At 38.8% G+C, this 13,800-nt stretch overlaps 1 protein-coding gene across 1 annotated transcript in view; it reads left to right on the top strand.

Moving 5' to 3' along the window:
* Positions 1-1,587: 1,587 nt before the first annotated feature.
* Positions 1,588-13,800, top strand: part of LOC104462415 (DNA mismatch repair protein Msh3-like) — a gene marked incomplete at both ends in the record, with an annotated part of 49,286 nt that continues 37,073 nt past the window's right edge. Inside the window, 7 exons of the mRNA XM_010074345.1 lie at positions 1,588-1,711; positions 2,733-2,953; positions 6,303-6,515; positions 7,808-7,924; positions 8,695-8,812; positions 9,911-10,056; positions 11,168-11,334. Coding sequence (XP_010072647.1) covers positions 1,588-1,711; positions 2,733-2,953; positions 6,303-6,515; positions 7,808-7,924; positions 8,695-8,812; positions 9,911-10,056; positions 11,168-11,334 — 1,106 coding nt within the window. The remainder of the gene's footprint in view (positions 1,712-2,732; positions 2,954-6,302; positions 6,516-7,807; positions 7,925-8,694; positions 8,813-9,910; positions 10,057-11,167; positions 11,335-13,800) is intronic.

Raw genomic sequence — 13,800 nt, 5'->3', positions numbered from 1 at the left:
GTCTGGTTGCCCGGTGTCAAGAAACCGCGTCAGACGGGATGGCCAGAGCGGGCCGCGGCCCTGCTGCCAGTTACCGACGCTTGCTGGAGCATCTTTGCCTTGTGTAACACGGGGTGGGGATGCCTGGTCTTTCAGGAAACAGGATATTGCTGCTTCAGAAAGAAGCTTGACGTGGGTACAGTGAGCTTGGAAAAGCCAGCGTCAGGTCTGTGTCACAGGGGCTTTGCTCACTTGCAGTCGTGTTGGACACTCTGGCGTGGGTTCTGCCTCCTGACATGCCATGGGTTGAGCTCATGTCAGGGAGCTCCAACAACTCTTGGGTGCAAGACCAAGAAAGCCTGCAGTGGTCCAGCAGCCTCTTCACGTCATCACTGGGAAAAAAATGCTCTCTCAGCAATTGGATTTCATTCTGAGTTTATAGTTTCCAGTCTCCCTGTAGTTAATGTTTCTAGCCCTTTCTGGCCCTGGAAAGGTGTGTGTTTCACCAGTGTCTCAGGTCAACTTTTTTTTGTTATCTTCTGCCCAGATATATTTTGAAAGGTGTGATTACTGCTTTCTGTCCATGCAAAAAATTTGCCTCCTAATTAGTGTTAATCTGGTGGTACATGATAGTGGACTTGGAAGGAAAACTTTGCCACTCACGTCAGCTGTGCATATAGATATGTTATGTAGACATTATGGGCTTAGTTACTGAGTGTGCTTAGTTATAAGGAGATTGAAGTTCCCCAGTAATACACTTAAACCATCTGACATTACCATGTGAAATGTGAATGCAAGCTGATAAAAGCACCTGTTGTGTGTTTACCTGTAAAGTGACTTGGTAGTGTGTTTATACATTGTTGCAGTTGCAAGTTGCTTCTTTATTTTTAGTCATGCTTGTTGCATTATGTCAAACATAATACATCAATTATGAAACAGTGTAAACTGATGAATATTCTGTTTACAAAGTGTTAGAAGTGCATGTGTCAAAAGCCATCTAAGGAGCAATGGTTGGAAGTACTGTATTCTGTGCAAACCCAGGATGATGCTAGCTAGGTATTTACAGATAATTTAGAAAAATCCTTTAAGTCTGGATTAACGCTTCCAGGATGGTGTGGAGAAGATGCTCTTCCATCATCTGGATGAAGGCTATAGGAAGTAGTGCCTCTCAGGGATGAATAGCCGGTATCTGACAAGAAGAGGGCTCTGAACGGTGGGAATGAGCATTTGCAGAAGAGATCTGATTCAGACACAGGGTGGTAGCGTGTGGTGTTAATGGGAAAGTCTGTTAAGTGCTCATTCAGTTCTATGCCACAGAAGTGGCTCTAAGCTGCCTTTTGAAGCTGTGGTAGCTGCAGGTGTTTATCTTCTGGAACAGCCAACTTGTTCACAGAATGCACTATTTCTCTTCTTGTTGTAGCCTTGAATGTTAGAAGAGCTATTTGATAAACAAAAAATGTAGATAGTTAAAATAGTTAGGGATTTCACATGTTGTAAATTAATTTTGCATTTTGCATTATCTCTTTGTGAAATCCTTGGGTGCATTGTTGTCTCTTATAGAGGATGTCAAAGAAAAAGTAACTGAGCTTCTTTGTTTATGTGTTTCAGGCTTCTGAATTTGGCACAAAAAGGAGAACATCGACTGAAAGCAATGAACCCTGTGAAAAGAAGACCAAGGCATGGCAAATTACTCTAGAAGACATCTGTAACCCACTGAAGACTCAGGATAAAAGTGAGTTGTCTGTAAATAAACTTTCAAGCATTTATACCCAATAAATAGCTTTTTATTGTCAAATGTAAAAAAAATTGTCAGCAGATAGTTTAGGGAGATACATCATACATCTCTAAAGAGCCATTGTGAGCATACTAGCTATACTGTTTAAAGCATCTTTCTGTGGTTCAGAAGCTAGGTATCTGAGCCTTGCTCCAGAATTACTCTGCAAATCTGCTTCAGCTGACTCAGCTTTAACAGGTTGTTCAGTCAGTGAAGTCCAGATGCCCAGGCAGAAATGGTGCCACGTCCCTTTCTGTGTTGGTTTAACAGTCTGTCCTTTAGGCTCGGGCTGAACCGAGACTGACATCTGACAGGTCTATGGAGTCTGGCCCGTCACTGGGATACCTAAAGGCTACCTCAAAGTGAATAGTTCTAATACAGTGCTCTTAAATGTGAAGTGACAGCCACTTGGTTACATTGAAAATGTCTGTGCTCCATCTGGCTTTGAACCAAGAATTTAACAAATTAATGATGCTAGTAGAAAAACAAATCAGTGAAACAAATCAGTTCCTTACACTTACACTTCATTGAAAAGAATTAGCCTCTATAATTTTTTCAGAGGGAATTATGCTCAGTTTTGTGGGTGTGATGGTTTGAAGTATCTTAAGACACCATCAACTAGCAATGCTGTCTGCTTAAAAACTACTGAAAAAATAACACTTGTTTTCCGGTACTCTTGGCTAAATTTGTGGCTTTGCAGTTACCAGTCCAGAAGAATAATTGTGCTTCTTTTCCCATGTATGAAGAGGCATACAAGTGAGGAGTGTTGATTTTCCAGGGAAGTTAATCAGGCTTTACATTACATGCACGATTCTGTCAGCCTGGCAGAAATACTGCAATGGGGGAGAAGGAACGTAGGGAAGGGAGAGACAGACCAAATTTATTGCATTCTCTGCTTACTGATGTAATTATAATAAGACATTCTGTTTTAAAAAATAAATTGCTAATATGTTATTGTTGTGTGTTTTTACTGAAGAAGAACCTCAGAAGTGTGAAAAGCCCCGTATATGTTTGCAAACTCTAGACAGACTGAGAGAATTCTGCAATGATTCAGATCAGCAATGTAACAGAGTCCAGGAGGATACCTGTCAGGAGAAAGAATCTCTGAATTTGGAAAAATGTTCCAGTATTGTTGGGAGAAGTTCAGAATTGAAAAACCCTCTTCAGTCTGGGGACACTAGCCCAAAGGTTACTCAAAAGGTATGTAGAGCTTTGGTCCGGTGCTGTGTAGATTACTTTTTGTGGCTTAAAAAAAACAAGCTTTGGCACAAGATTCCTTTTGTGGTTTTTGTATTCTTTCATTAAATAGTGCAGCAGCATCCAACAGACCAGGGTTTGTGTACAACGTTTTCCTGGAACTCTCAGCACAGTGAGCAGAATGCCTCTTATTTGTTCTTCAGTGATACTAAAAAAGTGGTAATGAGAGAGCAGAAACACTGTCATTGTATCTTGTGATTGTGAATAAAGCTCTAATATCGTAATAACAAGTGTTCAGTGTGGCCCTTTGCTCAGCTTGCTTTCAGTTCTATCAGTTTTGATACAGGCTGTAAAATTCCCAACAGGTTCTCTTTGCAAAAATATGATTTAGAATTATTACTGAGATGTAGCTTAATCAGGTTGCTAATTAACGTAACATCTTAAACGATCACTGACAGCTTTTTTCATCTGCAGAAGATACGGGTAGCTCCCGTGAAGAATCATCATTATGATACCTGTGATACAAGTTGATAAGAGTATAATGTAACTACCTTGCATCTTCTTTTATTATGCTGCTAATTAACATGAGTTAACTGATGGGTTTTGAGGCACACCTTGCTCAGTTTGAAGAATTCGAGTCCTAAAAGACATCTCATGGTTTACTGTGGTGGTGGTGTTGCATTGGGACTCAGCTACTCTTTTACGAAGCTTTGTATCTGGCTTTTTGAAGGAAGGATGTATGAAAAGTTGTCTGGTTGAGTTGACCTTCCCTGTCTGAAGGTCATGACCTTAAACTGGGGTGTCTGGGTTGTGTGAACATGAGATAAAAATAAGACTAGTGAAGTGAACAGCTGGTGGCAAGAGATTTCTGTTGTGATAAGAGACTGAGATTATGTAGGTGTGGTCAGTTGGAGAACACAGAAAACTGATTCTTTCCCTCTTTTTGAAACCCTTGTCTGTCTGGACCTTCTTAATTTCTGACCCTCTGTCCATCCAGTTCCATTGACACCAGATGCTGTCCCTGCTAGTTTAATCAATAAATCATACTTCAGCATGTCTCACAGATGTTTGAGAATGAATTCTAGATGCTGAAATTATAAAATGTATGTGTTTTACACATGCACATATGTTAAACATGCATTGGGAGTATTTCTTCTTTATCGTAGTGACTTTTTCTTCCGTAACACTGGAGACAGCACATGCCTGTCGTAGGTTGTTGATTTAAGATATGTGTGTTAGTAACTGCAGTAGAAGTGCGTACACTGTAAGCAAAGGCCCATACAACTCTCCCTGCACCAAGCTGTTGGCCCAAGATGGTTGCTCCTGCAGAACTCAAGTTTCTCCTAATCTTTAAACAGATGTCTTTGTTAATCTTCCGTGTATCAGCTGGTGCAGTATTTCTGTGTTCCTGTTCCAAACCTGGTTTCCAATGCCCTAACAGTGGCGTGCTTTTTATAGCAGTACTGCCACTGCAGAGTCGTATACTTACATGCTTGTTGCCATACAACACTTGGGTCCAGTCAATCACAGATTGTCAGTGAGATTATGACAGCTGACCTTCCATGTGATCTAGAGTGGATCTAGATCACATGGAAGGTCAGCTTTAACCATGTGCAGAGAGAGTCTGCAAGCAAGTTGTATGCAAAGTAAAAGTAAAGAGCAATTATTTCTTATTTAATATACTCAGTAAATACTGAGGACGCATGATGTACTTGACAAGGCATTACTATCATCTTTCTGTTTAAGACACCTACTGAGTCTGTGCTGGCCAGGATGTCAGGTTGGAAAGTGCTGGCCTGCCTTTCTTGGAATGGCTCATCTTAGAAGTTTGTGTCTTGCTTTTTTCATAGAGTTATAACCTTTTTATGAGAGTAATTTTCCTCTAAATTCCTTGGGCTGATAACTTCCTACCATCTCAACAATTCAACTTCCATATGTGTTTTTACTTATTTTAGTGTCTTTCGTGACCTTATTTCATGTGCTTTGTCATAACAATTTTCTCTATAGAATGAGGTGAGGTCATACTGCTGGGCTGGTGCAGACCTTGGATTGAAGACTGCTGAATCCTTGGACTGAGGATTTTGCAGTGGAGAAATCTAAGCTCCTGCAGCCATCTGAGTTCTAGGCATGGTACAGCTGTGTTTGTGGGGGGCTATGCTGCCTGCTTGTCAAATGGGTCATCCCTTGATTGTGTGCAGTCCTGGGAATTTTGCAATTCACAGCTAACAGTACAGCTGAGTGTTTTCTTTTTCTCCCATTGTTTTCTGACTGCATTCTTTGTACATTCCCATGACCCTGAGTGTATGATTTGTACTGTTTTTGTGTTCTGAGTTACCATTGCTTCTAACCAGTCTGTTGACTTTGTTCCTTGTAGCCTAGATGGGACAGTTGTTAGAAATGGAAGTTTACCCAATTGATTTGGAGATACAGAAACTTACAGCACAACCAGATCAATTCTGTTTTGTATAGTCCTAGGCTTTAAAAACTTGTGGAGGGTGTTGTCTTTGTGTTTTGTTTGATTTTTTTTTTACTTGATTTTATCAGTGCTTGATACTGTGATATAAGTGAGGAGGAACTTTGCTGTAAGTGAAGCTCACCTTACCAGTGTTTTTCACTGCACCTCTAAAAGCCTGAATCCGTCACCTGCTTACAATACAGAACAAAACAGTTGTAGAGCTGAAGTTGCTTGACTGGCATGGGCTGCATAATATCATTGTAACTGATAAACTGCAGAGAGTGTGGGCTCAAAGCCTTAACTGTTAAGGGTTTTAGAAACTGTAATACGGATTTTCTGTGTTTAAGAATAAATTATTTCAGAAGGTTTGCTGAGCTTATGTAGAAAGGGCAGACTGGAGAAGAAATATGGTTTTGGTGCTTGAGATAGTGAACCGAGACTTGCATTGGATTGGTTTATTTCTTGATTTACTGTGGATCATTAATTAATCTCTCTGTGCTGCAGTTTCTCATCTGTAAATTGGAGTGGTAATTCATCCTTATTTATGTATCTAGCCAGTTTAGATTGCCCAGTCTTTGCAGCCTGCATGTCTCTTGATCTGTGTTTTGAGATCTTATGATACGTTAGGGATCTGATTTCAGCTGAGATGTCTAAGGATTGCTGTAAAGCAAGTTGACTAATTGTTGCAAAATCTTTGACTTTCATGACTTTTTAATCCCTTTTAATACCAAGTAAACTGTGCTCAGTATATCCTACTGTAATAGTTTTGCTGCAGTTCTTGGGGCTATTTACTGCAAGAACAGTCTTTAGCTCCATGATCAATGTGAGTCAAGGTCTGCAGGAGCAATTGATTTCTTTGATGATTCCTAACTATATTTTTCCATCTTTTATTTACAGGAGGAGTTACGCTGTGACCTTAGTCAGTTTTCTGCATCCCTTAAGTCTTATGAAAATACTCAAAATACTTCAGATACAAATCTTAATAGGAGAACCAAAAGCATTTACACTCCACTAGAACTTCAATTCATAGAAATGAAGAAACAGTATAAAGATGCTGTTTTGTGTGTGGAATGTGGATACAAATATCGCTTCTTTGGAGAAGATGCAGAGGTAATTTTTGCCAAGGTCAAGAAGAGATACTTGCATTACATTAGTGTTGTGCAAGGTCTATGGCCAGTTCCAGAAGGAAGGTGTTCAGGGGACATAAATTTTGTGGGTTTTTTCAGTACTTGGAATCAAGATGAAAAATCTCTTTATGCTTAAATTGAAGACTCTCCATTACGCATACACTTTTTACCAAAATAGCATTTATTAATTTGTAATCATATGGTAGTGCTTGCTAACCTGTATATTGAAAACTTAAGATGAGGTCCTAGAATAATTACTTGTCAGAGTTAAAAGCTGAAACACTTTCAGAGGTGAGTTCTGTATCATGGCCCAAAACTACTAGGAATATTTCCATTTGGAAGACAGTGGAGCAAGTGGTGTAAAAGCAGATAATACAGCCAGTATAGCCTGGGTGCAGAGAGCATCTTGGATGCATGTTCAGTTGCAGCACCTGCACGTGACAGATCTGTAGGAACTGGAAAGTACTTTGCAAAATACATAATTTTAAAGTGATGGTTCGTAAGTGGTTCATAATGAGTTTTTTCGTGAGCTGTCCCAGAATCATTGCTTCCAATTTAACCTTTCCACACTTGAGATCAGTGAAAAACTTTGCTTAGTTACTGGGAATTAATTTTCCTCATCAACTTTGTATAGTGTAATTTGTCTACTCATTTGCTGGTACACTCACAGTCCAGATATAGAAACATACTATCCAGGTACACAGTTCAGTGTTTTACATGCAGTTCCTGCTTAAGTCCACTTTAGCTAGTCTGTGAACAACTGCCTTTTTGCCAAGGGGCAAAAAAGCACATATAAATCTTACATTATAATGTCACATTTTAACAGGTGTTATTACTCTTTGAAGTATTTAGTTTCCACTGCTGTTTGATATTGATTTTTCAGTATTTTAATTGATTACCTAGCTTAATACCATTTTTATAACCACATTTTAAACAACTCCATTCTTTCTGCATTTTTAGTGTTGTGAAAATTATTTGACCCCTTCTTGAGCTGTGTTGCAGAATCTGCGTGCACTGTGTAGGTGGTTTACCTCACAGTAATAAATCAAGGTGCAATGTAATAATCTGACGTGAAGTCTGTGATACTGAAGCCCCTGTTTGTGACCGCATGCTGGGACAGGAAGGTGGAGAGACACAACTCTCTGGGCTTTTTCCTGTGGTGTTTTCATTTGACAGTGGGCTTTTAATTGTAGTTGTGCATCAGTGTTGTCATAGAGATGAGCTCCTGTATTGCATTTTGAACTATTGTCCGACTCTTCTTCTTGTACTTTGCAGATTGCAGCTAAAGAACTGAACATTTGTTGTCATCAGGATCATAACTTTATGACAGCCAGTATACCGAGTCACAGACTGTTTGTCCATGTGCGGCGACTCGTAGCAAAAGGATATAAGGTTATCTCTGGCTTTTATTGAATACTGTTAAGTACAGAATAGCACTGAAATAACTTGCACTTTTTGTGACAGAGTCTTATTTCTGCTGAGAAGTGGGAAACTCCTTATCACCTGTTTTTGCAATTAAAATGGCTATCTTTCCGTTGTTTCAATTTCTCTATTCTGGTGAGAGTCATGAAATTTAAGATTCAAGCTTCATCTGTTTTACAGAAAAGCATCTTCATGTCTTCTAGAACAGTTCTAGAAAAAAATTTTCTCTCAGTTTTTATCAAGCCTTTGGATTTGATAAAGAGAAATTTGTACATCCACTCTCTCTTTTATTCTTCCTCACATCCTTATTTTTCATATCCCAGACCACATTTTCTTTTCCTTCCTGTTGTTGGTCCCTGTAATTCTGTGGTTTTCTGTTGGTACCTCTTTTTTTTCTGCTTATGAGAAAAGGGCTTGCTGAATTTAAGTGGATTGGAGCAAGCATTCTCTGGCAAGTGGTGAACTCCAGCTAAATTGTTTCAAAAAGGACAAGAAGCACAGTGGTGGAAGTTGAGAGGGCAGTTAGAAGTGGATAGATTGTAAGGAAAAGTAGTGCCTTTTAGTCTTATTAGTAGGATAGATGCTAACTTCTGCCTATTCTGCTCAGCTTTAATGATGCACTTGCTGTTTGCACATCTTAAAAAATAACCAAATTTATAAAATAAAATAAAAAATCATTTATTATCTATAATCATTTATTATCTAAGAGCTAACTTTGTTTCTTGTCTGTGTGCCTGTAGGTTGGAGTAATAAAACAAATGGAAACTGCAGCACTGAAGGCTGCTGGAGAAAATAAAAGCTCTCTCTTCAGCCGGAAACTGACTGCTCTCTACACTAAGTCTACACTTATTGGAGAAGATATCCTTTTCAAATAAATTTGGTTTCAGACTCTAATCTTTGATGTGTGTGAGGCTATTATTATCACCTAGATGGAACACGGGTAGCTAGTGACTCACATTAAGAGTGGCAGTAGGAAATAAAGTTCCTTTAATTTTATGTTGTAGTAAAACATCATGCTGGCTTTATAAAGAATTTAATCTCCTCAGGGCTTTAGGTTTGTTGTGAAACAGCAGAGCTTGTGTTTACTGTAGCTGCTTTCTGAAGTCAGAGTGGACTTCCCAAGTCTACACTGTTCTGTAGTTCTTGTCTTCAACTAGGTGTTTCACCAGATTGAGAATGCATAGCATTAGTGAATCAGGAGAGTGTGAAGGAAGAAAAATTGACTTTTGGTGTCAACAATTTGCTTTAAGTGACAAGTAACAAGAACTCAAAGGATTGTTAGATTAATGGCTGTGAGGTTGCACTTAGGGAGTAGATCAGGGAAGCAGATAACACAGTACTGAGATTTTGTTGGAAAACTTCTAGTGTACTTACCGGCTCTCTTGTAATGATTAGCAAACTTGATGAAAGCTGTCTCAGCAGTATGACCCAGCCTGGTGGATAGATATGCATCAAGTTTCAATGCGACTAACCTAAAGTTCCTGCAAAGAGGTAGACTTTTGTTTAACTCAGGGTATTGTCTGCTTTTCAGTTGCTGCAAACCTAGTGCATTTAGTTTTTTCTGTTAGGTGCCTGTAGTTCGTGGATATGAAGTCAAAATGACAAGGTGGAGCAGCCCTTGTGCAGAATCAGCTGCTGGTTTAATGTTTGATGTAGCTGCTCTTACTTGAACAGGGAGACCCACAGACATAGTCAAAGATGGCCTTTGCATAAGCTGGTGAAATCTGTGCATTGTGTAGCTGCCTGTCCTGTGAAGACAACTGACTTCAGTCCTCGTGCTGACAGTCATCTAGAGTTCACCAAAGTCATAGTAGGAGTCAAACTAATAAGAGTCAATTAGACCTTTAGTCTAGAAGGCCCAACACAAAACCTGTTTGAGAAGGACTTAGATCTAGAAGGACTTATGAATAATTCACCAAAATCCATGTACTATTTTATTTTTTTAACATTTGTTACATGTGAACCCTTTGCTGAAGCTAGATGATTCTGTAGAAGTTGAAGAGGTAACAACAGACGTCCCTGATAACTACCTCCTCTGTATCTGTGAAAATGGAGAAAACTTAAAAGACAGAAGGAAAGGTGACATTGTTATAGGCATTATGGTGAGTTAGTTTCACAGGGGAACAGTATTTTAGGGTCTGTGTTGGGATTTTTGTGGGAGTTGTTTTGTGGGGGTTTTTTTGAGAGGTGGGTGGTTATTGTCTTAAATTCATGATTGTTCTGTCTTAGATTTTTTTGGGTTTGGGGTTTTTTTGTAGCAAGGTGCAGTTTAGGTAAGATACCATCTTTGTGTGAATTGTGATGGCTTTATACTTGAAAACTACGGAAAAGGTCTGGAGTTGATAGTTGAATATTCCTGATACTGTTTTTGCTGCTGTATCACTTAAAAACATAGAATCATAGACTCATTAAGGTTGGAAAAGACCTCAAGGATCATCAAGTCCAACCGTCAACCCACACCACCTGACTCACTAAACCATGTCCCTAAGCACCACATCTACACATTTCTTGAACACCTCCGGGGATGGTGACTCCACCACTTCCCTTTTAGCCAAATACAGGGAAATAATTAGTTCAGATGGTTTACTAACTTTAAAGTTTAAACATTTTTATGGTTTAAAGTTTGTGAGCACTTTTATCCTCTACAAAATACTGTTCTTTAAATGAGGAGAGTTATGCTTTTTTACTGTTTACACTTCAAATTTACATTCTCTTTTATGGTGAAGATTAAAACCAGGATTGTTTAATTGGCAAAACACAGTGATAACTGAAGCCCACTCTGCTGGCAATTAATTTAAAAGCGTCTTGATTATGCTGTATTTGAGTGTCACACTGCAGCTGGGAGAGAACAACAAAAGCGTGTGCTAAGATGACAGTTTCCAGGCTGAATTGCATGTACCTTCCATAGTTTTCCAATAACATGGATTTGCCTGGTAATAAAAATTGAACAGTGATGGACTGATGATAACAAGAGCATTTTAAAGGCATTGTTATAATTTACCAGGACAAAATTGTTGTAGTCTTTTGAAGCTATTACCGTATCATGGATTTGAAAACACAGTTATATTTTTTTGATCTGTCACTTTAAGCATGTGAGTGCTATATAATTTTGTGCTGTACAACATAAATTTTCTTTCTGGCTTAACAATTTGAGTCACTAAACATTTCCTGAAAATTTAAATATACAGTGCATTTTTTTTTTTTATTTGACAGGCAATCCAGCCAACTACGGGAGAAGTAATTTTTGACAGTTTTCGGGACTGCGCATCTCGCTTAGAATTAGAGAGTCGGGTTTTGCGCCTGCAGCCAGTTGAAATTATACTTCCATCTAGCTTGTCAGATCAATCTGAAAAGCTCATCAGCAGTATAACCTCCATGAGGTATGTTCCATGGGGATTTTGTTTGTTTTCTTTTTTTCCTTTTTTTTAATTACAGTGTACCTATTGATGGAGTTTAGATCCAGAAGCAAGTGTGGGTGTGTAGTCCTGTAAAGGCCCATTTTGGAATGGCTATAGTTTGGTGTTGGGTTGAAAATTCCCCGAATCCCACTGAGTTCTGGGCACTCATTCTTAAATTGTATTTAAATTCAAATTCATGGCTTCTGCCTCCGGCCTATGAAAGATGTTTGCGCCTAAACATTTGTTTTTTTAACTTAGATAGTCTTGTTCCCATGCTCCCAGTCATGTGATCTGTTGGATTTCTTTCAGAGCTCATGCACTCATCTTTGGGATCTGAAAGTGGTGTTATGTGGCTCTTGTTTGCCGTAGTCTTAAGATCTCTAAAAGGCATGAAGCTTTTTTTTTTTTTTTTTTTAGTTAATATAGATTGGTATAGAAAATCTGTGCAACTGTTTTGTCCTGAACTTAGATACAGACTTGGAGGTATTGTGGCAGATCATCTGTTTACATTTTGAGTTCTCTCTGGGTGTTCAAGGGTAAATTTGTTACATGTTTTCTACATCAATTTCCCTGTGGAATAAAGCCAGAATAGGATGTAAATTGTAGGATGATAGATGAAGGATATGGCAGTCCTCTGAACATATGTGGTGAACTTGTGAAATCTTGCAGATGCAATTTTCACCTTTTTTAAAAAAAAAAAACAAAAACATACAGCTCTGGGCTGTAGAGAACTAGCTTAGAGCTTGGCATTTCCAATTTGAATAAGCATAATATTTTTATTTTAAGTGTAAAAAAACTGGAGATAAATAAAAGTCAAAGAAAAATGAATGTATTATGTAGGCAAAGCTTTGTAATAGGGGGAAGATACAAATATTGTCTTCTCCCATATTGTAAATATAGACAAATGCATCGCAGTCATGTGGATGGTAGCCGCCTGACAGACAGCAAGTCCTACCTTGACTACCTCACTTATACTCTGCCCAAGTCATCATCTTGTAGCTTCCTGTAGTGCTCCAGACAGCTGAGCCACTTAATCAGTTTGCTCCACAGGCATTCCTTTACCTACCTGCCAGTGTAATCCTTCTTCATCCCCCTTTAGAAAACAAAAAAAAATGTTTACATGAAGTCGTGGGTAGTCAGTCATCTCATCAGGAAAAGCTGATTTTGTGGCTCATTATAGGAGCTTGCAGAGGTGTGGCTGTACTCAGCTATCCAGCTTTTAAGGGCACATATATGTGAGAGGCAAGACTGAGAGGAGGGACTGAAAATGTCTGATTTGGTGTTAGGGATCTTAAGAAAATGTGTCTTTTGAAAGTGGTGTATTCATCGTCATTCAGTGGTGTTGTGACGCTTACACGTGTAGTGAAGTGTGCTCTTGTCATACTAGGCTCTTCTGTTCCCTCAGCTTATGTATGGACTACAAAGCCATGAGGAGTTGAAAAGGTCAGCTCTAATTAAATGTACTAAGCAAACAATATCAGTATATTTTCGTGCAGTAAAATGGCTTGTTAAGACCAGGCAGACAAAATACCAGGTTAGGAAGTAACAAACCTTTTTCAGTTGCCAACAGATGCACATTTTTGCCTTGCTAATCCTTTTACTTCGATAACTTTCTCTTTTACAAATCATTTCTGTATAAGTATGGGCAAAATATTTCTAAATACACCATGATGAAGACTAACAATTTATATTTTTGCTTGTTTGTTCTGTGGTTTTTTTTGTTGCTAGTGTTGTGCCCTGACAGTTTTGTGGAAGCCAGAGGAAGGTAAAGTGATGTAATAAACTGGCAAAGCAAGTGCATTTTTCAGAAACAAGTATTTTAGTTGCTAGTTAAGGTAATTCTGATGCAGGTTTGAGAGAATGATTTTTTTTTTTTTCCTTTTTGGTTGTACACAGCTGTGAATATTAGTAAGTAACTTCACATTTCTATTAAGAATAAAAAATACCAACTATTAGCTGATTTTGTGAACAGATATTAGTTCGTAGGTTTTTTTCCCTTTCTGGCAATTTACTAGACAGCTCTCCAGCCTAAATATTCTTAATTACATTGGAACTGTAAAAATGAAACACGTTATTTCCGTATGCTTCAGTAGCCTTCTTTCAAAATCAATTCTTCATGGATTTTCTGTGTCAAAGATTTAACCACTAGAGGGCCCTGAAGTCTTTAATATTGGTTGAAGTTGTTCCAATAGGCTGCTTTCATGTGCTTTTAACTAGGCTCCAGTTTTTATATAACTGATTTTATTCTATTTATATATAGAATCATAGAATGGTTTGGGTTGGAAGGGACCTTCAAGATCATTGAGTTCCAACCCCCCCTGCCTTGGGCAGGGACACCTTCCACTAGCCCAGGTTGCTCAACGCCTCATCCAGCCTGGACTTGAACACCTCCAGGGACGGGGCATCCACAACTTCCCTAGGCAGCCTGTTACCGTGCCTCACCACCCT

Source organism: Pterocles gutturalis, unplaced genomic scaffold (assembly GCF_000699245.1).
Source record: "Pterocles gutturalis isolate BGI_N339 unplaced genomic scaffold, ASM69924v1 scaffold16487, whole genome shotgun sequence".
In the NCBI taxonomy this organism is placed as follows: domain Eukaryota; kingdom Metazoa; phylum Chordata; class Aves; order Pterocliformes; family Pteroclidae; genus Pterocles; species Pterocles gutturalis.
This window is presented reverse-complemented; position numbering and strand designations above follow the sequence as displayed.